Source organism: Thunnus albacares, chromosome 24 (genome assembly GCF_914725855.1).
Source record: "Thunnus albacares chromosome 24, fThuAlb1.1, whole genome shotgun sequence".
In the NCBI taxonomy this organism is placed as follows: Eukaryota; Metazoa; Chordata; class Actinopteri; order Scombriformes; family Scombridae; genus Thunnus; species Thunnus albacares.
This window is the reverse complement of record NC_058129.1, coordinates 927801-953508: the sequence shown is the minus strand read 5'-3', so window position 1 is coordinate 953508 and position 25708 is coordinate 927801. Positions and strand designations below refer to the sequence as shown.

Here is a 25708-nt window from a genome sequence, read left to right as displayed (position 1 = left end):
GCCCAGGTCTGGCTGAAACCATGAAGATGAGAAAGTAAGAGCAATGGAACAGAACGAATGGCTCAGGGTTGTTGTGTACCGTGGTGGTCTGAACACCGTGGTTTAGTGGCATGTTGTGGGCACCATCACACTCACAGGCTGAGCAGTGTTTCAATAAATCAGAGATTGTCCTCTTGGACCCACATCGCAAGGACAGCAGGAACCTCATGGTTAGACACCAGCGTCTGAGTGAGAAGTCAAAAGTTCAACCGTCTACCAACAGCCACCCCTGAAGTGCCCATGACAATATACTGAACACCCATCTACTCCAAAGACCTGTCAGAGATCAGCAGTTGTTCTCTTTGACACATTGTAGTTTTGAATGTATCAATAAGAATAAACCTCTCTCACTCTGTCATTACTGCCGTAGGTTGTTGTTGTTTTCAATAAGGATATACAGTATAATGTCAATAGCCCTGGTTAAAGGATTTTAATTATTTTTTAATAATCTGGGTCTTCAAAAAAAATCTTAAATCAATGTCCACACACTAGCTTTTTTCCCAACACTTTAATAAACATTTCACAACTTTCATCAACAGATGGAGTTTGCTAAGTTTTCAAGAGGTTGGTTCAGGAGTCATCAAGTGACCTAAGGATGGAAGATCAAGGAGGCCACTTGTGTCGCCAAACACCATCAGGAGGGCTATAATCTCCCCCCAATATACAACCACCTCATATTAAAGTTCCACATTTAGGTCATGCAATGAAACCTGCGCCAACTCCAACTCCATGCACTGATGAAGACTGTGGCATGTGATTGAAAGCTCCGAAAAGCTAATGAACGGACCTTGAATTGAGTTTGTTTTGTCTCACATCATTGCTATTGGTTACAGTACAATTTAATGCCAAATGAGGAGTCATAGGGAAACAGTAGACAGCTTTACAAAAAAAAAAAAAAAAAAAAAAAAAAGAGTGCATGGTCAGAGTCCACAGTTGACCCATTTTACCCAAATCACAATACCAGTGTGTTTGCAAAGCCTTAGCTCCTAAACTAGATAGTGTAAACTTGATATATTTGATCATTTTCAAACGCATATTTCAGTTTTGTTTTTTTTCCCTACTATTCAAAGTAATGAAAGTCTATTAGCTAGAGCTGCAACAATTAGTCGATTGATAGAAAAACTGCAATCTTTTTGATAAATCATTTCAGTTATTGTTCAAGCAAAAACGCCAAATATTCTGATGTCTGTTTCTCAAATGTGAGAATCTTTGCTATATAATATATGACTAACAGTTGGAAATTGTGAATGAATTGTGAATTTTACAAACTAAACGATTGATTGAGAAAATAATTGGCAGATTAATCAATAATGAAAATAATCATCTGTTGCAGCCCTATTACCAGACTGATGCTTGCTTAGCTTGTGTAATCCATCACATTATTTTTATGTTATATCGACTTCATAATGAATTTCAAGTAAAAATTGGCTTGAGAAGTCTATACTGTTTACCTCATTGTGATAATATTCAAATTTGTAAAACACAGTTACACATTGGTTATCTGTATACATGATGATGTGAGCTGTAAAGTATACAGTACCAGCCAAAAGTTTGGACCAGACAACTTCTGTCTGGTACTGTATATAATTTTTGTTAAAGGGCTATGACATGCAAAACAACCACTGAAATGGTCCATCAAACGTCTGTTTGAGCTCTTTCTTGGATCACCTTTGACCCCCCATACTTACCATAGTTATGTGCACATGGAGTTTACACTCTAGTAGCTGCTGCAACTGACATTTCTGCTGGTTCCATTTTGTTAGTGGTTTAAATAATTTGGTTAAATTGCACTCTGTTGTAAAGCTGTGGCTGCCAGTGTCATAATGTGACATTCTAAAATATTCTAACAGAAAAAAAACTATAAAAACAAGACCCAGGTTGTTTAAAAAAAATCATTTAAACCAGTGAATTGAGTGTGTGCAATCACATCATGCATACTTCACTCAAGTCCTTAACAATTATATTCAACTTAACAAAAACAGAACTAATTTAAAAAAAAAAAAAAAATACAAAATATCTGCCTGTTCTGTGGGGGGATGATTTCACAGTTGATATTCCAATCAATGTTGTAAAACAGAAAAAGTACATTACACTTTTTGTTTTCCAAAGACAGTGGTTACACCTGTTTTCACTCTAATCAAATGTCAAGATCCAAAGGAGAGTATTACACAAGTATTATCACAGTGATGTGTTCACACAGTTTGGGAAATATGATTGTTTACTGTCTCCACCAAGTCAGAGAAGACAATCAACATCAGTTTCTACTCTGTGCATCCAGTGCAGAGGTATGTAGGTGGGAAGGAGGGGAGAAACAGTTAGCCTAGCCTCTCTAAATACACGTTCAATTAAAAGACACAATGTGACACAGCTGTGGAGTTTTTGAAAGGTGTATCTTGTCCTCAAGTTAGAGTATATTTCAATTCATCCTCTTATTTGATGGTGGGGTAAGACAGCAAACAAGCACATTTCTCAAAGCGTCACTGTTCCTTTAAATGTTGTTCTAATCTCTCACAAGCATGTATCAGTGAGAGATGAGATCAGACCACAGCTTTACACTGATATTCTTTTCCATCATGCTTCAACAGCTTTGGATCTGACTGCAAAGGAAGGACTGATAGGACAGGTATCAGAGGTTTCTGATACCCCCCTGAGTTACAGATTTGACTTGACAATCAGTTTGTCCAGATTGTGCTTGGACTGCTGCAACCGATAAAAACGGCAGTCTGACCACACTGGGATCTGTTATGAAGTCAGACACCTATCTGGGAGTATGTGTTGTCAGTGGATACATGTTCCATTGAAATGACAGGTGTAACCACAGTCAGAGACTAAGTTTGCTGGACTTATGATCACAAGCTACAAAAGCTATCAGTGACCATTGAAAGGTCTGTAGACACTAATATACATTGCCTTCTTGTCTCTACATGTGGATAATAAACTGGGGTTATACTGTACAAAGCCTCTGCAGTGTGAGCTGTCTATTCATACAAGACTAAGTCAGAAATAGACAACACAAAGTGCTTACTGGGGTTTAACCAATCAACTGACTGTATTGGTTGGCACAAGAAGAGCTCTATGTCACACTGCTGAGAACATCATCAGTGACTGGTCTAACATGTGTACATCCTCCAAAACGTGCACAATACGGTATTGTAGTTCCAACCGCACCGATATATAAATACTGTTTTTATTTAGAATCGTCAACACAGGAAGACATGGAAATAAAATGCTTCAAACAATCATGGCAACCTGTGGCCAAAAAACAAACATTCTGAAAATGTCTAAGTGCACTTACACAGCTCTGACAAGATTATAGTCTAACCTGCGGTGTGTGTGTGTCCCCCACCCCCAACGAAAAAAGGCCCAAAAAACAAAAGAGAAGAACAGCTATTTGATAATGTGCCATTTTGGACCAAATGAGTAACTTTCCAAATGCTTACCTTGATCAAAAATGGACTTGTTAGAATAACCAATGGTTGTGAGTGGAATGGTCAGCGAGAGCTCTTTCTTCAGTGGGGCAAATACAATATTTTGTGGTAAAGACTACTCTAAAACTAGATTTTCTGAGTTCAGGGCTACTTAATGTGTTTGTTCAATAAATGGGGTTTATATTGACTTGTTAATGCATCGTCCCAAATTTACAGTTTAATATTAACCCTCCCCCTTTTCCCCTCCCCCGAGAAGGGAAGCTATCACAACAGGCAGGCATGAAAAATAACCCATTTTAACCTTAAAATAAATAATAAGGAAAATGATCCTCTCTGTACATAGAAAAAAAAAGAAGGGGAGGCTGCAGCACATCCACATAATGTGGATGTGGGGGTGGGTACTTTGATCATGAGGTCTCTGTGCTTACACTGACTGATGTGGGATGATGCAGGCACAGTAGAAGGACTACTAGAGCGCTTAATTGGAACCATTTCTCCTCTGTTATTGTTTACTTGCTTTACCTTGAAACATACTCTGTTCTGTCATTTGTCACCTTTTAGATTGTGTCTGATAAAGGAAGGGCAGGGCAGGGTTTGATGGGCTTTCTGAGAAGGAGTCTGTTTGCAGTGTGTTTGGAGCAGGGGCTCAGAGCATGCCAAACCCTTTGGCATAGGTGATGGCTTTCAGCAGTCTCTCCCTCAGCTTCTCCTTGCTGCTGTACTCAGGCAGCAGCAGGACATTAAAGCAAGTGTGAGACGTCGGTAACCTGCCAAGAAAAACAACAACAACAACAACAAAAAGCAAAGTCAGTTTTCCGCTGATTGTCTCAACACATACCAGCATCAAACATAAAGCCTTAGATCCTAATCATCCACAGTTTTACCTATCTATGTCTGTCCATGTCAGTGTGAAACTCTTTGAAAAGAAGAATTAATGTTGTGGAAAAAAAAATGTAACTTTAAAAACGGAACATTCCAAACCACAACATTCAGTTTCTGATCACACAAAGTCAGGAGGCAAGACACAACTCAAATAGTCTGTTGGCACAAATGTCTACATGAAAGCTATAGTTGGATTGCTACAGGAGCAAGAACGTAAACACACACCCAAATATCAAGAACATAGCATGGTAGGGATTCATATTTTATACCATGATGGAACAATAAGATGAAAAACAAAGGTTGTGACAATTGAGTGTTTATTTTGTAGACCTGAGACGATATGCTTATCTCCTAATTTACTACTATCACAATACTTCAATCTGATTGAGGATTGATTCTCAATTCAAAACCAATTCTTGATTGAATGAATAGAAAAAGGGGGCACTATTTTTAGTCTCTTGCTCCAGTATACTGTGTTCCAAACCATTCACTGCTGTCCTCAGTCCACTGAAATACAATATGAAACATAACTGGCAGATAAGATAAATGGTCTGCAGCCTTTTTTATTTAGGTTAAGTTAGCTGCATTAATGAATGAATGAATTCATCTACAGTCTCCTGCCTGTATGAGGATAACAAAATGAATGGGAGGCAGAGTGCTCTGCTGCGTTGTTATTAGCGTCATGTCTCCAGCAGTGAAGAGAGCAGCCTCTGAGAGCAGCTGCGCCGTTAGCTCCGGGGGGAAAGACATCGTTGTACGAGACGCTGAGCAGGGCGCAGGGTTTTAGAGGTGAAACAGACTGAGCGTCGGTTTGTTTAATGCTGCAGTGTGTGTTGGTCGGCCGGTCTCGTTTGTTACTGCTGGAGTTTGCCACTCCGCTAATGTTAGTCTCCGAGTGACGGCGTAGAAAGTTCACAATATACTTCACCTTCTCACAAAGGTTATTATTTAGTCCTTAAATCAAAACATGATAATAAATAAACGTGACATAAGATGAACTACAAGATAACTCTGCAGCAAAGGTGGCAGACGGTAATACAACAGCGGATTGCCTTTGAGTTAGATAGGCAGTCAAAACCCTTGTGTACATACTTTGCTCACTCTCCACAGAGCTACAGCAGCTGTTTATCTTTAACCCCCAGAGTGCACCTTGTAGTCGGGTGAGATGGAATTCGTTTATGACCAAACTGAGACCACTTCCTCTAAAGGGACTCTGCAGTTGTTTCGGTTGGCACCAGAGTATGATCACTGTGTTCAGATCTGCCTAATGAATTTTACTAAAGGAGGAAAAACAAGAGTCCCAATTAACTGCTCTAAAATATGCAGGTTAGAAAACACTCTTAAAGAGCAGATAAAGGTTTCCTACTCATCTCTGAACATGATCTGGCTGTTTGCTCTGTGGTGAATCTCTTGATTTAAAACTGCAATATGACAAAGTCTACATGTCCTTTGGATTTATACAATAGTTTATTATAACTATGGTCAACAAAACAATTCTAAATGTACAAATTGAATCTTGAAAACGTGTTAAGTGCTTCCGCATTGTGTTGACATGTTGTGTTGGATTATTTTGTGCAGACAGAGCGGTGAAGGTGCAGGATTATAAAAGGTGGAGGCAACTCACCTGTCTGTGTCGGGGCCGTTCTTGGCAATGATCATCTTCAGCTTGCCCAGCCCACCCACAGGTGCTCTGTCAGTGCCGGTGGTGAACTGCAGGAAGAGGCGCTTCTGCTCCTCACCGAATGAGTGCAATGTCTCCCAAAACTCTCTACACCGATGCAAAATACACCAGACCCAACAGTCAGAATATGTGCGGTGTTAACATTCCAAATTCAATCAATACAATGTTCACGTCAAGTCAGTCAAGTTTGCATTCAAACCATATTCATTACTTGTAGGTACATACTGTACTTGCAGACACACTCACACAAACCCTTTTTTCTTACTTGATGATTCGAGAATCTCTGTTGTACCCTCCATCATATTCCGTTGTTTCTTCAAGTGCTAGGAAGTCGAGGTTCTGCAGGACGCAAGGAAGACAAAACACGGATGGAAGTTAGGCGAATATAAATGACTTGCTAACGTACTCAAGTGTTGTGCTGGCGAATCTCACCCTGCTTCCACAGATCAGGAGCTCGATTTCCTCTGGTCTGAACAGGTATTTGAGCGGTGACTCGTTGGTGACCATGTGGAAGCCTCTCCTGAATGCTTTGAACTGCTTCTCCACACTTTTGTTCAGCATGTACTCTGCATACTGAGCCACAAACTCCTGCACAGACACACACACACACACAGGGGACAAGGACAACAAGGACAGTTAGTATTTACTGTCAAAATTCTGAGGCCTTTAAAAAGGGGCCAGCTCATCCACACTACTAGTGGTATCCAGCCATCCAGATAATTTGGGGTTATTTTGACAGCCCTATAGAGCATAAATGAATGTAATTTCATTTGTGGTCCCAACGGATTTGAAAAACTCCTCAGCAAGGTGCCTTTCCAGAAACAACGTTAAAAAGCTGTGACTAGAAGGTCTTGATGGCGGCTTCCTTCTATCTATGAACACAAGTAGAGTCAATAAATCCCCACGTCAAGTGTGCTGGAAAGCATTTAAATCAATGAAATATTAACAAAACCCGTCTGCCTAATTTTGCATCTCAACAAAATGATCATACAAATGTATCCACTGTATCACCAGCCTTAGATTATATCACATACATTATGATATTGTCAATAAAAGCCAATCAATCATCAATCAACTATTATTTATATAGCGCCAAATCACAACAAAAGTCATCTCAGGGCACTTTTCACACAGAGCAGGTCTAGACTGTACTCTTTCATTTATAGAGACCCAACAATTCCCCCATGAGCAGCACTTGGCGACAGCAGTAAGGAAAAACTCCCCTTTAATGGGCAGAAACCAGCTCTAGGTGGGCGGCCATCTGCCTTGACTGGTTGGGTCAAGGCAGATGGCAATGAAGCTGAAAGAGGTGATATCCAACATCTTGTGTGTCATAGTCAAGCAAGATACAAGAATTGGCCTGCCACACTGAAAACATTTGTAACATAGTACAATACAATATGAACAGAGATAAGTATCAGTCTAGCAAAAAACCTGCATTGAGGCTGAAGCTAGCGCTGCAACTAAGGATTATTTACATTATCAAGTAATAGATTAGGTGTTTGATCTATAAAATGTCAGAAAATGGTGAAAATGTGGATCACTATTTGGCAAAGCCCCAGATAACATCCTGAAATGTCTTGTTTTGTCCACAACCCAAATCAGTTTACTGTCATAGAGGACATAAAATCTCCACATTTAAGAAGCTGGAAGCAGAGAATTAGGACATTTTCTTATAAAAATGACTCAAAAAACAATTAATCAATCATCAAAATAGTTGGTGGTTAATTTAGTAGTTGGCAACTAATCGATTAATCGACTAATTGTTGCAGCTCTAGCTGAAACCTGCTCACAACATGGATCCTGTTAACAAGACCTAGGATCCAAACTCTCATCTCAAGGCAAGACCTTGAGATGAGAGGTGAGTTAATAATTCTTGTCATATCTATTAAACATTGGCAGTTCTGTATGTTAGTATTGTTTCACTGCAGTGAGAATTCAATGGAAAAGCTTCATGCTTTCGGTTCGGCTCACCTTTCTGTTTTCATTTGTGACTGGAATCTTGTCCCCGTTTTCCCTTAAATCGTACATGAGTGGGTTCCCAAACAGGTCTGTCTGTGAAATCTGGAAAGTGATCATCATGTCCTCCTCCACACTGCCCTCGTACTCAAGCAGCTCCTTCAGACTCTGGTACAGAACCTTTCCAACACAGTCAGGCAAAGTCAAATCTCATAATTGGCACTGCTCACATGTGACAAACATGAATGTTCCTAAAAGTAAACTTCCATCTCTAAAGACTGTATTTGTAACATGGCGACATGAACTATACAGCTAAAGAGCAATCCAAACATATGCTGAGGTAGATCTTACCGGGTTGGCATCAGCTAGATCCCTAAAAGTTCCTTTCTTGCCCATCAGCTTCCTGTAGACCACCATAGGAAAGTGGACATCCAGGATACAGTTGTTATAGATGGCCAGACCAAGGACAATGCCGATCAGAGTGTACTGGCCCTCATTTTCAAATGATGACGCGTTGAACCAAAACAGTTTGGTGCGCTCGTCATATGTGAACATGCCTGCAGGAGTAAAAAAAAAAAAGACACAAAAAAACAGTGCCATCAAAATATTAATTACGTGAATCCAGTGCTGAACCCTGGCCCTGGGTCTTCAACAGGACCACATGGCAATAAAAAAAAAAAATAGTAATAAAAATAATAGCCAGAGCACTGTCACAAGGAAGTTCAGCATATTAAAGGTTTCTTTGCCCTAACTGGCTTAACAACACACAAAAGTGCTTCTGGGAAACCATTCACACATGGCTGGCTATCATAACATCACATGTAAATGACTAGGCCTATATTATTTTGTGAAAATAAATGAAACAAGCAAATCACATTGACGTATCTCATATATTTGTTTAACTGGAACGAAAGTAAAATATCTACAATAATCAGCTACTGTTTGACAACTGAAGATGGATCCAATGCTAATCCAATGTTTTTGTGTTTGTTTGAGCTCAGACATACTTGAATTTCAATATAGATTTAATGGCAGCAATGCAATCCAAACAAATTAAATGTAGGTATCAGATGTCTCATACTGACCAGCCAACACCTCCTAAGGTGAAATGAGAAAGGCACAAGCTCTTTGTAATCTATGCTCAGCCATCTTTCACTGGCCTTAATGAAGTCATTTATTGCCATTTCATGTCCAATAAAACTAGAGATAAACTATAAACTAGAGATTCAAAGTTTTACAGCAGGTAGGTTGTAGCTTTACAGTATACTTCTTACAACTTGCAGTAAACACAGAAAACTGTGATTATCAAATGATAAAACTCATTTGTTTATTTCTCACTGTGTCTTGACTGCAGGTAAGTTATAGGAAAATGAGATGAAAATGACATATGTATCCATTTCATACTGACTTCTGTGCCTGAACACTGCAACGCCCAAAATAAATTCAAACACAGCAAAAAATTAGGACACAAAATTGAACAAAAGTCAATCTAAAATCAGAGATACAGGTTTTAACTATACAAATGTCCACAGACTGACAATGCTCACACTGAGACCAGTTAACAACTCCTGCCTGTTAAGCAATCAACAACTTCTGCTTCCTTATGGCAAGTGAAAGTTCAAGTTTGGAGTGAAAGTGAAAGTAAAAGTTTGGAAATAACATCTATTTTCAGAAATATCTTCAACCAAATATACCAAAGTGTCCTTGACAAATTTCCCCCCCCCGAGTAAGGCAACAAGTAAATTCATTTTTCTTATTCAGCAGACAAATGGAACTGGAAGTTACTGGGTTAATGAGTTACAATAGTGTCAAGAATAATATAATATTTCTGTATTGGTGAACAATTGAAAACAATTTCATAGATAAGAAAAAGCAGGAAGCAGACATGCATTAGTCATAAGCATCAGCCCAGACTGGTGATTTAGTTTAGACTTTAAACTACTTCCATACTATAAACCACTCAACATGAAAAGCAAAGTAAATGCTCAAGGTTAAAGATATAACCCTAACTGTCCGTTGTAAATATTCATTTGATTTTCAGGATAGATCCAGGTTTTAACATTGTTTGAACCTGCAACACAACAGCCTTTTATGAATGAATTGTTGCAGCCACTGTCTGCTGTTGGTGTTTTTGATTTATCAAAGCTTCAAAGGCCGGTCCTACTCATGCGGTTAGCTCTGCAATATTAAACCCAGTTTGTGTTCTCTTACCAATATCTGGGTTGAAGATCTCCTCCACCACCAGCTGAAAGAACTCTTTGGAAACACCTCCTTCATCTACACCTTGCTCTCCCTCAAACTCCACATACAGCTGCTTCTTCAAGTCTGCAGGATTCTCCATTGCGATCATTTCCAGCTACAGAGACATAGATTGCTTTGTTAATAAACTGTGATGTGTCCCAAAAATGACTTAAGACAGGAACATCAAATTGTATGTATTGCAGTGGCATTTGGTCACACATACCCTGACCAGAGCATCGTCGATGATGTGATCTCGGCGCACTTTCAGCCTCAGGTAGGGGTTGAGCTGCTGACCCTGCACCAAGCTGTAGAGCACTGTAATACGCCGCTCACTGTACATGCGGATGCGGTTGTCATAGTACAGACCCAGGTTCTTGGTGACGGCATTAAGGATGAAGGGGCAGGTCATAAAGGAGAACTTGTTCTCAGTTTCAACCTTAAAGAAAGTGTAGTCCTTGTCCATCTCCAGCACCTCGTTCAGAGGCTCATTGACGAATTCCTCAAAGGGAATGAGCGGCCGCCGGCAGTCGTTAGTGCGGATCCCCAACTCTGTCTCCAGCGGGTCCACCCGAGGGCCCTTCTTGTTTCGCCGCTCCTCGCCAAGCAGCTCCTGCAAGGTGAGCTCACTGGACTCTGGAATGGGCTCCTCGTCCTCTTCCTCGTTGTGCTCCATATCGAGGTCGCCACCCAGCACATTTGCATAGTAGACGATCTTCAAGCACTTGGTGGCTGCCACCACGGCGTCATCATCGTTGACCAAATTGCGGCTGTTGAACTCGTTACTGATCACCTTGTAGGTGATGAGCTGCTGGAAGGTCTCTACCATGCGCCGGATCTGCTCGGCACTGTAGTGTGACCACAGACGAGCCAGTTTGGCCTGAGCTGCCAGGGGGAGTTTGCTCATGGCCTTGCAGAACTGCGGGAGGGCGATCTCCAGGTACTCTGGGCTGTGGAGGTTGCTGTTTTCCATCACTATAACAAACAGGTTCAGGTAGTTTGGGTCTCGTGAATACACGTTGTGGTACGTCAGGTCGCACTCTACATTGGGTGAGAGGTAGACCAGTGCATTCAGGAAGGCAGCTTCTATCTTCTCATTGGACAGCAGCCGCTCGTAAACCCGCCGCACGGCTTCAATGTCCACCGACACCTCATCAGGGGCGAGCTTTTGGACATCGTTTTCCCCTGAGGATCCTTCTCCGAGCCGTGATGATGAAGAGGAGGCAGGGGAGTCCTCTTCCATAGCTGTAGCAGAGCAGGCGGCTGCCTCCTTCTCATCCTCATCCTTGTCCTCATCCTTACCTTGGAGAGACTTGAGCTCCTCCTTGGTGTGAGGTTTGGACCTCCGGAAGCTTTGAACCAGACCCTCAGCACTGGAGAATACCCGCCCTATTACTCTGATCAGAGGCGAGTAATCCTCCTTCTCTCCACAGATGTCCAAGATCTCATACACTTTCTCCTCTGTCAGGTAATTTACATCTACACACGGAATCAGACATTACATGGTTAAAAAATAAAGAAAAACAAAACCGATTAAACTAAAAGATTATACTCCCCACAATAATCAACTGTATGGGACTAACGTGTCAATCCTGCATGTCTGGCATCAACTCACCTTTGAAATTGTCTCGTACAGAGTGGACATCTTTATGGTTCATTTTCCTATTGCTGCAGGCTGAGTTGCTGTGAGCACTGCTCTCTAGATAGGCTGAAGCAGTGCCTTTCTTCGAGGGGTGGGGGTCACATAGCTTTGCATTGACCTTGTAGAGCTCCAGGGCTTTGACCGCCGCTGCATTGTTATCCATGCGGTTGAAGCCGACTGATGAGGCACACCATGAGTTGGAGCACGACTCATTCCCACAGCCCTCGGTTAACTGGTGGTAATAGCGCTCTATTAGATGTTTGGCAGCTGCTCGCTTCCTGCGTTCAGAAGTAAGGCACAACAGGTTAGAAGTGCATGAATTCAATGTATTCATCATAACAGCAATTAGTGCCAATGTTCACATCTTGGGATGGATGATACGATTCCCATGTTTATGACTTGCAAGTGTTCATGTCATCAAACACCTTAAGATGATTGAATGACTGCAGAGTTGGTCATGTGGGGGTTAAAACTGCATTTAAAATATCACAATGTCCATTCAATTTGCATTGAATGATGGACTTTGGCTGAAATGAGTCACACATGTTTGTTTGCATTTCCAGGGACTTCCATTAAGCACAAAGTTTGTTAATCCTAATTATAATTCTGATGTTGTTGTGAACATTACAGGCTAAACCCACATCTAATTGCCTTCTGAATCTGTAGATTACTTGTTTGCTGACCATTTGACCATTTGTTTATTAAGGAACTGTGACCAAGACAGGTACTGAATGTACATTTTACAGTTGAAAAATAAATAAATAAACTTATTTGCTGGACAAACTATGAGATGGAGACACTTTCAAAATTACATCAATAATATCTTTCATATTTCTGTACTGCAATTTCTTGTTACTTACTGGGCATCATACATGCCCATGTCCGATAACAATATATCTGCAATAATCAAACACTGGCTAATATTATAGGTAAGCCTCAATCAATTTTATGTACTGAATTATGTTCCATGCACAATTCCAACAATCTTCAAATAGTGTCATTTAAATAGCCACTGCTACTTAGGGCTGAGCACTGCAACAGGATCAATTCAGAAGAAGATAACATGCATCTTTGTACTCTGTGCAAAAAGTATTATTGTAAAGGCTTATCACTAAGATTCACTATGTGCATATTGTAAAATTGTTATGACAACCACAATTATGGCAATAAAGGGAAGAATAGAAAACAAGAAGTGAGAACAGACAAAAATAAAAGTAATCTGAGCTACTGGTGTGGATGCGCAGCTTGTGTCACATGCTAACAAACACATCTAATATGTTGTGAGTTTGACTTACATTCGGCTTGCTTCTGGGTTTTCTATTTCAGGCTCCTCGTATTCTCTAATTGAACAACAAACAATAAGGATAAGAAGTACAGCAGAGGTCACGATGTGCTGCATTGACATGAGAATTACAACAAACACTGTAGGCTCCGGTGTTGGGTCCCAGTAGGGACTCGGGCAAGATCAGAGCATATTTTCATTCAGTTTTAGACACTGTAGATGCTTTACAGGGGGAAGGGGCATGACATGCTGGCTAAAAAGCAACATCAGAGCCGGTGTCTTGTACATGCAACTACATTATCCACACAGTTATTAGGGTCACAGTAAGTGCACTCTGCTAAATGTGTAGCCATGGTTAATTATTCACTATTATAATAAGCTTAAAACCAAATCCTACACCCCAATCTTGCAGGGGCAACAGGGCCAGCCAGCAGGAGAAATGTCAGGGACATGCAGATCCTGACGCTAATATAGCAAATGCTAGCTCACCCGCTGGCCTTATTTTAATTATTATTCATGGAGAACTGACATTTCCAAAGTAGCTTTAGTTGCAATTTTCGGGTTTTTAATAAATTAGCCAATGCTTTCTGTGAACTCCTACATAAATGTATTCATAAAAACAACAGAGCAGTAGCATCCAGCAGCTAACAGTACGAGCTAACAAGCTACCCCTCTCATCCGCGGCTCTCTCCTGTCGGCGGGCCTACCTGAAGGCTCCTCCGGCGGGGCGAGGCTCGGCCTGTGGCGGCGCACACTCACGGTCCTCCTTCTCGTCGGGATTCATACGAGACTTTATCCTCAGTTGTTTGTTATTCTATTGCTGTTTGTGAATGTATCAAGTCCTCCACAGGATGAGTACAACTTGAGCAGCACGGTGATTTAAATCTAAACGGGCAGCGACGAAGGATTTTCTGTTAAAAACTTCATTCACGGCCTTCCGACTGCAGGCTCTTCCCTCTGCCGGAGGTCTGCGGCCATCTTGACTTCACCATCAGCCCACGTCCCCACAATGCACTGCGGTGTAGCTCCAAGTCCTGCCGGAGTGGATCATAATGAAACTGGATCTGGATTCATCCTTCTCATCACACCATGCATGTGTCACACCTGCTGACATACCTGCTGTTATCAGAAGAACTTTTACAAAGTTTAAATCACATCGCTTATCTTTTCTTATATTGCTTCTATTCAAGATGTTTACATTCACTCCGGTTATACAAGTACAATCGTGTGGAATACTTTGGCTGGGACATTTCATTATAGTAAAAACAGTAAATAAATATATATATAATATAATAACAAAATATAAAAAGCAATTAAAAATATATTTTGAAAAGTATATATTATTTGGAAATATGTATATATAAGACAGAATAAGTGACTTTAAAGCCTACAGAAAATCATTATACAGACAGCAGTTTTTGCACAAAGTCTGGAATATTGCACAGATGCTAGATTGCACTTTATGTGTGTCTGTGTGTCTGTATGTGGTGTGTGTATATGTAGGGGTAATGTCTGAGTGTGTGTGTGTGTGTGTGTGTGTGTGTGTGTGTGTGTGTGTGTGTGTGTGTGTGTGTGTGTGTGTGTGTGTGTGTGTGTTTGTGTGTGTGTGTGTGCTGTTTCTTTGCTCTGACTTGCCAAGGGACTACAGGTGCGAATTAGCTTGAAGCTATAATCTGGTATGGTGTATCCAATGGTGACATTTATGTTTGATTAAATAAATAATAAATAAATAAATACATTCAACATTAAACCATATGATAAACAGTAAAGGTGCAGTGATGAAACAATACAATGAACTACATGTTACACATTTGCCTACAATCTTTTTCTTTTCAATATGAACTGTCCATGAAGGTCATGCAGGGCTGGATTAACCATATTAGGAACCAAAGCATAATTATTGACCGTATTGACCCCTATTCTTCCCTTTCTCTGTGCATTGCCTTTGCAGTACATAGCTGTATTATCATATACAGAATGTTCACCAGTTCACCAGGGCAAACATCAGTTGACTTCTTCTCAGGCATTGCCCCTTCTATTCTCCTTCCTGCCACTTTAAAACACTGAATAATAGAGAGACTAGAGACGCCAACAGAATTCTAGACATGATGGGCTGTTGACATATCTACTCTGGATCCTCTTCTGGGTCATTGTGGCGTACCAACCTGTTGTTGTCGTTCAGTTCCTCTGTCACATGCCATTAGCATCTGACTGCCGTGCTCCCCACACAATACTATTAAGTGTTTAAAGCTAGTGTATCCAGCTCCAGGCAGAGATAAATTATGGTAATTTAGCACATAGTAAGTACCTCTTGTTACTCACATTTCTGCACAACTGTATCTCCTGCCTCACAAATGTAGCACAATCATCTTCTGGACCTACCTGCCTTTATCACATCATAACCTCTGTGGTGTGAAGAAACCACTTTTAAACCAGATGTCTAATTAAGACATAAAACAGATCTGGAGTATTCTCCATTTATCAATATATTGCTTGAACTGACCACTGGCAATAAGACTGTAAGAATAGGATAAAAAGCATGAATAGAGTTGATCAATGCATTATTGTGAGGCTCACACACACTTTGAGCCAAGTGATATTTTCATGTTGATTATTTTTGGCAATATGGCCTTATCACAGATGTGAAATACAATTTGGAGTATAAAAATGCCAAGAATACATTTAAGGTCATGTTGAAATAGTGTAGCTGTTTGTCCAGCAGAGAGCACTACAGACTATATAAAACACTGCATAAGTGTGCATCACAACTGAAGAGCCAGTTTATTGTTAGCTGTAAAATATACAACATATCTAAATTAATGTTAAATATGAATAATGACAAAGTCTTGATCAGGAGATATGAAGGGTTAGGAGAATGTGCTACTAATCCTAAGAGTTTGAATTATTAACAGTATATCAGAAATGGGAAGTGAGCAGAGGTATGTGGGAGCTGAAGTGGGGACTGAAAGGAAAAGGTTACACTTACAATGTTGAAACAACCCTTGTAACAGACAAAATAGAAACTACTGAGAGACAAAACAGAACTAAAAAAGATAGAATAAAGAGGACAAGCAGAGCCATTGTGTTATGTCAAAAAGGAGTATGAAATAGAATGAGGCATATGATACAATACAAACAAGCTCGAGAGGTAGATGGTCGATGAAGCAGGCAAAAAGGACATACTGTAGAAAGTATGCGTTTGCATTTAATTTGAAGTAGAACAAAATCTAATTAACTTTTTGAACGGGACAACTATCCAGGTTAGGATAAAAAAATCTGAGTTATAGTGGAAAATTGGACACCACAGCAAGAATGACAAACCCTATATTTTATTCTATCATGATAAAGGGCATACAGTGTTTGTACAGATGATGGGGTTTATGGAAGAGTGAGAAATGAGGATCATACAGTTAAGAAAATGCAAGAAGGAATAAATTAAGTGGAAATATGGGGTCCATGATAGGGATTTAAATTTTCAGTTGAGAAATGAAAGACGATTTTTTTTGTGTTTGTGTGTGTGTTTTGTTTACCAGTGAAAGGTTTATGATAATCAGAAACAACATTGATAGATTTGGAATTAATCCAAGTAACACATAATAATAAAAATGATAATTTATGAAAGGAGTATAATATTGTTTTCCATTCTGATGGCTCAAGAATCATTAAAAAAAACAGGTAAAAAAACAAACAAACAAACAATATGCCACTTTACAGTGGTCATGGACTCAAGTATTCCACAAGTGTATCCCATACAAGGAACCTGACGATGGAGGAGACAGTCCAGAAGATGGCAGTAAAGTAAGACCCATGCAAAATCTGAACGCAACAACTTTTTACCAAATAAACTGACTACCTCAAAATACAATATTCATTTTCAGCGGCCGTAACTCACGGAAAAACAAAGCTTAACCTTTAGCCTGAGTTTATTATTTATATTATTATTATTTAACCTTTAGTTTTATTTTCAAAGCGGTCCACTTGGGCGGGAAACCCTCGGAAGTAGTGGCTCTACCGGTCGGAGTGCAAAGTGTGCGCACGGCACTACACAAATCAGCGACCGGACGGATAACACCATAGACTTCTGCTTGAGAAGCTTTTGATAAGTATGGTTATGCTCAAGTTATCTAGTCGTTGTTACCGCCATCAGTTGCACCATTTTTAGGCTGAATATAACGGATATTTTGTCGATATTTCATATTTTTTGTAGTTTGCTGTCAATGCTGAGTTGGCGTTAGCATTAGCTAATTTTCACTTCACGGAATGCATCACGTGCTAACAGGTGTCAAGAATCGCACGTGTTCGTAACTCTAAAAATCCAGGTTATAACTTTTATTACATTACTGAACAATATTATTTGACGAATATCTTTTTTATTTGGATATTGTGATAGGGAGGGTGTCAAACGGGGGTAACATTGAGCCGTCCTGCTCTTCGGGGTTAACGCTAGCCTAAAGTAAATTTAATGCTAGCTAGCAAAGGGACGGTAGCAGTTATGTTACCCGGAAACACCCTTATAAACTAGACAGGGTTGGTCATTATGGGGCCAGAACAAAATCTTACAGTCATTCAAGTACCAACTAACAACCTAGTGCTTACATTATTTATTTGATATTTGTCAGTTGCCCGTTCACAGTTTAAATTGGATCTTTTAGCTAGTTCATTTATTGTCCTGTTAACAGTAGTTTCATAATTCGCGCGATGGTCCGCCAAATACTGCGCATTAATGTTTTTGCAGCAGATACTGAATGAAGGGATGTTAGACGAACAAACATTTCCAAATTACTAATGTCGCATGAGATGTAATTTGTGAGTATATTTGTCTTTATTTATTCATATAATGATATTTTTTCAATCTCTGGTTTGCTATTCCCCTCACTCTGATAACATATGTCCATATGTCGTTGCAATTCTAATACATGTCTAGCACCTGAATGTTGACTTGATCTTTTTTTTGTTTGTTTCAGGTGAAAAAAAATGGATGAGTGGGAAGAAGAGGTGAGCAAGTTTACTGTCACAGCGCCAACAAAACGAGTCATTTGCTAATTAAATCCAACGTTGTTGTTTTTTCCATGGAGCCAACCAGTCAACTTCTGATATGAATTTACTCATGTTTACAGGGAAATACTAGCACTATTACACTAACCAGCCACACCTCAAGTGAAGGTATGTTTACTGTTAGTGCCCAACATATCTAGTGTTTATAAGTGATGATTTGTCACTACATTTTAAGCTTCAATAGTAATTGTACATCCGTGTTTGACTTTGTTCTGTCAACACCTGCTGAAATCACCTCTCGGAACAGGTACAGGCAATTAGAATGATTGGATAGCCATATTTTGTTGGAAATGAACACCTTGTTTTTAGGCACACAAGGAGACTTCTGGAACACCAATGGTGGTGAATTTGGAAGGGGTAAGTGTAGAAAGGTTGGACAGTGATTACATGTACAGTATGCCTAAGAGTAGATCAATGAAGAATGTTTTTCTGTTTCTCTCCAGGTCGCGGTGGAAGAGGCAGAGGGAGAGGAGGATTTAAAAGCTCATACTCCTCAGGTGCCCAGGCATTTCTTATATTCAAGTGTCTGTTATTTAACATGTAAAATGCCAATTGCAAGACATTGTTTAGCCTCTAGTAACTTGTGATGTGAGATATTTTAAAGAGTAAAGAGCAAACGAACAACTGAATGTAATAGATTGCAAAACAGCTTAAAAAAATGTTAAATACAGCTGTATGAACAATGCAATGGCAAAATGAATGCATCAACTGTAGTAAGTGTGCCGAACTGTACTTGGGCATTTAGACTCCTTTACTTTTCCGTGTTGCTACCTCTAGCTAGTTAAAACCAGTAGGTATGTGTGGTGTAGTGTGAATATAAAATGAGACCCCACAATAGGACTTGAAACCAATGCTTAGATGGGATTAAGTCATACTTCATGAGAGCAGTAGAGAATCTAATTCTTGCACTTTGACCTTTTTGCAGGTGGAGATGGGAATGGTAAGAACTGGCACTATTACATTAACTTGAATCTTGTTAAGAGTTGTTCAGTGCTACTGATCCTCTTATTTGTTCATACTAGATGAGGACAAATGGAACAATGCAGGAGGAGAAAGAGGTGGTTTCAGAGGTAGAGGAGGCCAAGGTGAGACATGAACTGTGATATCCACCCACACAGATAGAAAAATGTATTGTTGCAAATCAAAATCGCAACCTGAGGAAAAGATTAAATCCAGTAGACCAACAACTTATCCATAGTAAATGTTGACATAGTTAAAAAGATATTTATTGTGGTAATGCTTTGATTCTATTTGATATGTTTTAGACTTGAAGGAATATGCTCCTGAAATCCTATTCTGAATATCAAACTCAAGTCCTCTGTAGGCTTGAAAGGTGGCTCTGAAAGTTTATAGTTTGCTTCTTGATGGAGGACTGTAATCATCTTGCAATTACAAAGGATTCAAACACATAGTCTCACAGAGTCAAAACATTAAAAAAAAACCTTTCAAACTAGAAACATTCCAGATAACATCCTGAATGAGATAAATGTAGACCAAGGATACATGTAGGCTTCTGACAATTATATTATGACTTGGCTCATTGAACCCTCTGAACAAAGTAGAGAGCAAATATTGTATCTTATTAACAGGTTATGACGATGATCATTTGGTACATTTGTAATTATACTTAATGCTGTGAACTGCATGTATGAAATCTGCTGTCCTGATGCTCTGATACATTATGTTTTCCTTCAGGGCGCGGCAGAGGATTTTGCAGAATGGATCAAAGTGAATTCAATGGTGATTATGTTTTCATGTGTTTTGTTTCTGAGACCTGGAATCAGGTCTTTTCTGGGTGCAGTTTACCTAAAAACATTTCTGCTGACTTTAAATGAACTGCTTTGACTTTACAGGAGATGACAATGGAATGTGTGAAAATGGTATGTGCTCACAGTATAAAAACAGGGTTTTATTGTAATGTCTGTTTTTAAACCTCAAGTTAGAATTTTCCACAAAGGAATACTTAATATTTACTGTGTGAATCTTTGTAATTCAATACTTAATGTTCTGAGCAGGGTATAGAGGAGGAAGAGGGGGCAGAGGAAGAGGAGGTTTCAGCCAAGGTAATTCATAACTCAGTCCAGTTATTTTTTAAGGTTTGTCTTCTAGAATGCAAAGAAATGTATTGTTGATGTGATCCAATCTTGTTTGAAATGAGAAGGGCAGACCATCAATGATTGAACTTGTGTTGAAGGTGGCGACCAGGGTGGCAGAGGAGGCTTTGGAGGAGGTAAATGAGCCATCATTTGGCAGCCTTTGTGAGAGAGCCATTATTTCATGTTTGTAAGAGTTGTGTGTTGTCATTGCAGGTTATCGTGGAAAAGATGAGGAGATCTTTACTCGAGGTTGTAATATAGTTTTTGTTTTGATAATGCAGTAAATGATTTTAGCCATTCAGTTTTGATTTGAAACACATCACTGATGTAATTGACATCTCTGTCTGATGCAGGGGAAGATAAAGATCCAGAAAAGAAGGACGATAGTGACAGTAAGTTAAAGAACTGTTCTTTGTAAATATGTCGAGCTGCACTGCAGTAGGATCAAGCTTTTTCCTCTCCAGCACCTCAGAAAGAATTTTTATTCTTTGACTCGCAGGACCAAAGATCACATATGTTCCCCCAACGCTTCCTGAAGATGAGGACTCCATTTTTTCCCACTATGAAACGGGGATCAACTTTGACAAGTATGATGACATCATGGTGGATGTTAGTGGAACCAATCCACCACAAGCTGTCATGGTAAGAATTGCTGAAATGATAAGTTGATTTATCAGATACTTCTTGGTTACAATCTGTTATATTTGAAGATTTGTTTTTATGTGTGTTGTAGTTTGTTAGTAAGACAAAATAAGCAATTTAAAGATGCTTTGGTATGTGGTGATGGATTATAGACCTGGTGATCTATCAGTGAATTGAAAAATGAAAAAAAACAGCCTTAATGGTAAGTTTTCCACATTCCTGCATGCTACAAGGATTTGAAAAGGCAGAATGCAAATAAAAATTCTCTGAGTTTTGTGAGAAGACATGTCAGACAGAAATGAAAGGCTGTAAGTTATCAAAAACATGAAATCACAACACTTGTTTTAACCATCTACAGAATCAAGTTGATTCTTGATCCTCCTCTCAGTTTAATTGTATTATGATTAAATAAATGTATTAGTTACAAAACAATTGGGTATGGCTGATGGATGGTTTGAACCTGTGTTGTCCTGTTGTGAGTCCTGTGTTGTGGCTGAAGATGAGTTAACCTTCCTGACAAGCTGCTAGCTCACTGGGATGTCTCCATCCACAAGATATGTGGACTGAGCTGATGCTTTGTGCTAATACCCTAACTAGTGAGTTATTTGTAGTGTCCAAGGCAACAACAAATGTGCACTGTCCTCTTGAAGCTGGCATGTGTCATCTGTTTAAGTGATGAATGTCTCATTTCACAATTACAACCTTTTCTCTCTCAGACTTTTGATGAGGCAGCATTGTGCGAGTCCCTGAGAAAAAACGTCAGCAAGTCTGGTTATGTGAAGCCGACCCCTGTGCAGAAGCACGGCATCCCAATCATCTCTGCTGGTAGAGATCTCATGGCCTGTGCCCAGACTGGATCTGGTAAAACGGTGAGATCAGCGTCAATCTGGTTTTCTGCAGGCTTCAGAGTTAAATTTAAGACTTTATAAAACCTTCTAAATACCACATAGAACACAATGTGTTCCTGTTTAATCGTCATACCGGCCAAAGTATGAAAGTGTGATGGAAAACCAGTAGGGATGATATAGCTGTGAATTATGATTTTATTTTTGTTTGTTAGTAATAAACTACTTTTGTACATAGCACATAACATGATATATAAACTTAACCCAGCATTCACCACCAAAACAGTTGCTGTCTGGAGGCTTGTGTGGACAAGCAGAAGAACATGGATAGATGGATTAACCTATGTAAAATACTGCCTACAGCAGGATTTACAAACCCCCACCCTCAAGGAAACTACATCAAATGCTTGTTCAGATTTTTGAAGACCTGTAGATAACCTGCAGTTGCCTATTCTGTGGATTCGCTTGTAAATGTATCTTTCCTCCTCCAGGCTGCATTCCTGCTCCCTATTCTGCAGCAGCTGATGGCAGATGGTGTGGCAGCAAGTCGCTTCAGCGAGCTGCAGGAGCCTGAAGCAATCATTGTGGCCCCAACCAGGGAGCTCATCAACCAGATTTACCTGGAGGCCAGGAAGTTTGCCTTTGGGTATGTTCAGACATTGGCTTTGATAAATGGTCATTAAACCTCTTAATTATTGGGCTAAACGTTAAATACACCCAACAAATTAAAGATGGTATGTGTGAAGTTGCACACTGTGCTGGCCTCTAATCTTCGTTTCCTCTGACTGTTGTAGGACATGTGTGCGTCCAGTGGTGGTTTATGGTGGAGTCAGCACTGGACACCAAATAAGAGAAATCGAAAGGGGATGCAATGTAGTGTGTGGAACACCAGGGAGGCTATTGGATATGATTGGAAGAGGAAAGGTAAGCTAATTAAGAAACTAACTCAGAATAATTTTTAGTCACTTGATGTTTACATCAAAGTTACAGTGTGTAGTGAAAGTGTGTGGTGTGTGTGTGGACTGCAGGTTGGGTTGAGTAAGCTGCGGTACCTGGTGCTAGATGAGGCCGACCGGATGTTGGATATGGGATTTGAGCCTGACATGCGCCGCCTGGTGGGCTCACCTGGAATGCCATCCAAAGAGAACCGTCAGACTCTGATGTTCAGTGCCACATACCCTGAAGACATCCAGAGGTCAGCTCCATTGTCAGCCCAAACTTTCACCGTTGATGGCGTAAACTGTGCTGGAAGTGGCATTGTTTGTTGGTATGTGTGCATGTGTGTTTTTACAGGATGGCGGCTGACTTCCTCAAGACAGACTATTTGTTCCTGGCTGTGGGTGTGGTGGGTGGAGCCTGCAGTGATGTGGAGCAGACATTTATCCAAGTCACAAAGTTCTCCAAGAGAGAGCAGCTCCTTGACCTCCTGAAGACCACTGGTAAAAAAAAAAAAAAAAAAAAAACCCAACTAATTTTAAAGAAAATATAACATATGATTAAGTATTTCACAATGTTTTATTTCATGGGTATTTGTCTTGTCAGAGTAATTATAATCCTAACAGCTAAGAAAAGACACTAAAGACAAGTTTTCTGATGAACACCCAGCCCTCAACAGCTCTTGTAGGACCTTATATCAGCTGGCCATTGAGCTCAAATTGGAACATGTAACTTCTCAACAATGGAGCATGAGCCAGTGTTTGTCTAACAGTCTTGATTTTAATGACTGGTGATTGCAGGAACGGAGCGCACCATGGTGTTTGTGGAGACCAAACGACAAGCTGATTTTATTGCCACGTTCTTGTGCCAAGAGAAAGTTCCAACTACCAGCATTCACGGGTAAATGATGTTTCTGGGCTCATTTGCAGTTTGTTGTAATGCAGAAAGTGACGTTTTATGTTGTCTGGCAGTGACCGAGAGCAGCGGGAGCGAGAGCAGGCTCTGGCAGACTTCCGCTCTGGTAAATGTCCAGTCCTAGTAGCAACCTCTGTAGCTGCCCGCGGTCTGGATATTCCAGATGTACAGCATGTGGTTAACTTTGACCTCCCCAACAACATTGATGAATATGTCCACCGTATTGGGAGGACTGGCCGCTGCGGTAACACAGGGAGGGCAGTGTCTTTCTATGACCCTGATGCTGATGGCCAACTGGCTCGCTCCTTGGTCACAGTCCTGTCCAAGGTAAGAGCTGTCTGCTCCGGAAAGTCATCTGGAGAGCACCAACCTTATATTACCATTCACATCAAGCAGTAATTGGAATATTTATACATTCAGTGGGGTCCAAAAGTCTAAGACCACTTTCCCATTTACTTGAATGAGAAAGTGGTCTCAGACTTTTGGAACCACTTGGAAGGACTTCAAGCACAGTCAGCGTCAGCTTTCATTGTTTCCTCATGTTGATTGGGATTTTCAGGCCCAGCAGGAAGTGCCTTCATGGTTAGAAGAGTCTGCGTTCAGCGGACCTGCTACCACTGGCTTTAACCCACCTAGGAAGAACTTTGCTTCCACAGACTCCAGGAAGGTAACTGGGAATGACTTTTCTGTTTAAAAATACTCGGCTCGAGGGTTTTGTCTAGAAGCTTTGAGATGTCAGAGTGGCTGGCTGTCCTCACTGTCCTGTGTCCACAGAGAGGATCTTTCCAAGACAACAGTGTGAAGAGCCAGCCGGCTGTTCAGACTGCAGCTGATGATGATGAGGAATGGGAATAGAGGAGCAGCACACCCACACAGCATTGACCTGAGTTGCTTTTTATTTTCAGGTGTTCAGTTTATTGTAGTTTTATCACGTTTCTGTTTGAATATAGAAAAAGTTTGTCTCATGCCGGACAAAGTTAAAAATGTCAAGTGAGATGTTAAATGGGAAAACCAGTTTTTTTTGTGTAATCTGTCATCTCCATTCTTCACTGACTGGCATTTTGTGAAGTTTGTTTTATTTTTTATTGTTTTAATCATCACTTGCATTTAAAATGTTTAAAAAAGGAAACTGTGTCTGACGACCAAAAAGTAAAACTTATAAATGTCAATTATATTTTGTTTTCTACTCAGAAAAAGATCAATAAATATTTGTTCAAAGCAAAGCCCACACTGATTGTCAAATGTGTTTGGAACAAGTAGTTTATACTTGGCTAGTAATGTTTCAAAAGCATTTGATCATTTGAAGTGAGTTCCCTGTCAAAGAGCCAGAATGTATAAATGAAGTGTCTCATTCCTGCCTGATTGAAATAGATTGAATTTTGATGGATAAATCATGAGGTTAGAAAGATATTGAATCCCTGTGCATAGAGGATTGTATGTATTCATCTTAATTGCATTATTTAAATCCATCAATGAGACAAATGTATTAGTGTAAGTAAAGTTGGAGGTGTCTCTCATTCCTGTTCTTAATGTCTAAAAAAATCTCAACAGATCAGATACTACTAAACTGTTGATAGTGATCACATTGTGGCAGCAGGCTATAGACTCTGTGGGGTTAGACAACATGGACCGACCCTGCAATTAGGGTTCATCAATGATCAATTAAAGCCCAATCACCAAACTCAATCACTGAAGAGTGACCTAATGTGTCACCATGAAATACAGAAACTGAAGCGCTGTTAAGAGTCTTGTAACAGACGTCAACAATTGGAATACCTTTAACATTGCACCAGTTGTGGACCGGACGTTATTGACCTATTGATCAATGATGGCATATTAGAACTATTCCGCGCTTCTTATCTGGCTGGCGTCGTCTCCATAGCAACGGTCAATGACATGATAGTAAAGGAAAATATTAAGCTGAGCTATTATCAGTCAATAGTCATAACTTTTGGAAAGATACATTATCAGAAGACCGTCCAGTTTGAACGAGTTTACGCAGCACAATCTGATAAATACATCAGCTTTATAACTCAGGTAACACCATAGATATAAATATATCTATGGT

At 40.0% G+C, this 25708-nt stretch overlaps 2 protein-coding genes across 6 annotated transcripts; one reads left to right on the top strand and one right to left on the bottom strand.

The window, feature by feature from the left end:
* Positions 1 to 1917: 1917 nt before the first annotated feature.
* On the bottom strand, positions 1918 to 14169 carry LOC122976007 (ubiquitin-protein ligase E3A). The gene is made up of 11 exons (XM_044344250.1): positions 13859 to 14169; positions 13165 to 13209; positions 11843 to 12147; positions 10454 to 11706; positions 10201 to 10345; positions 8341 to 8546; positions 8005 to 8169; positions 6463 to 6618; positions 6296 to 6369; positions 5974 to 6117; positions 1918 to 4234 (listed from the first exon to the last, which is right to left on the bottom strand). Exons 1-11 carry the CDS (start codon positions 13933 to 13935, stop codon positions 4114 to 4116), a joined length of 2691 nt encoding a protein of 896 aa, XP_044200185.1. The 5' UTR covers positions 13936 to 14169; the 3' UTR covers positions 1918 to 4113.
* Positions 14170 to 17081: 2912 nt separating this feature from the next.
* ddx4 (DEAD (Asp-Glu-Ala-Asp) box polypeptide 4) lies at positions 17082 to 24868 on the top strand. Of its 5 annotated transcripts, none has more exons than XM_044344254.1 (24): positions 17082 to 17254; positions 17887 to 17957; positions 18116 to 18146; positions 18269 to 18314; positions 18516 to 18563; positions 18650 to 18703; positions 19132 to 19146; positions 19229 to 19291; positions 19902 to 19946; positions 20060 to 20086; positions 20222 to 20269; positions 20401 to 20436; positions 20516 to 20551; positions 20656 to 20694; positions 20802 to 20944; positions 21661 to 21813; positions 22281 to 22435; positions 22584 to 22713; positions 22818 to 22984; positions 23083 to 23228; positions 23526 to 23625; positions 23697 to 23967; positions 24200 to 24307; positions 24415 to 24868. In XM_044344254.1, exons 3-24 carry the CDS (start codon positions 18126 to 18128, stop codon positions 24493 to 24495), a joined length of 1932 nt encoding a protein of 643 aa, XP_044200189.1. In that variant the 5' UTR covers positions 17082 to 17254; positions 17887 to 17957; positions 18116 to 18125; the 3' UTR covers positions 24496 to 24868. The 5 variants fall into 5 exon arrangements, with proteins under 5 accessions (XP_044200189.1, XP_044200190.1, XP_044200188.1 ...); XM_044344255.1 differs by having other exon boundaries at positions 17083 to 17254; positions 17887 to 17961; positions 18121 to 18146; XM_044344253.1 differs by lacking the exon at positions 17887 to 17957 and having other exon boundaries at positions 17084 to 17254.
* The last annotated feature ends 840 nt before the right edge of the window (positions 24869 to 25708 follow it).

Bases quoted from the DNA above. Each gene is read 5' to 3' on its own strand.
- ddx4 (XM_044344254.1), top strand. From the start codon at position 18,126: ATGGATGAGTGGGAAGAAGAG. The intron at 20,087-20,221 runs GTATGTGCTCAC...TGTTCTGAGCAG, and splicing joins CAATGGAATGTGTGAAAATG to GGTATAGAGGAGGAAGAGGG. The intron at 21,814-22,280 runs GTGAGATCAGCG...TTCCTCCTCCAG, and splicing joins AGACTGGATCTGGTAAAACG to GCTGCATTCCTGCTCCCTAT.
- LOC122976007 (XM_044344250.1), bottom strand. From the start codon at position 13,935: ATGAATCCCGACGAGAAGGAGGACCGTGAGTGTGCGCCGCCACAGGCC. The intron at 6,370-6,462 runs GTGAGATTCGCC...TGCGTCCTGCAG, and splicing joins TCCTGATCTGTGGAAGCAGG to AACCTCGACTTCCTAGCACT. The intron at 4,235-5,973 runs GTGAGTTGCCTC...TTTTCTTGGCAG, and splicing joins AACGGCCCCGACACAGACAG to GTTACCGACGTCTCACACTT.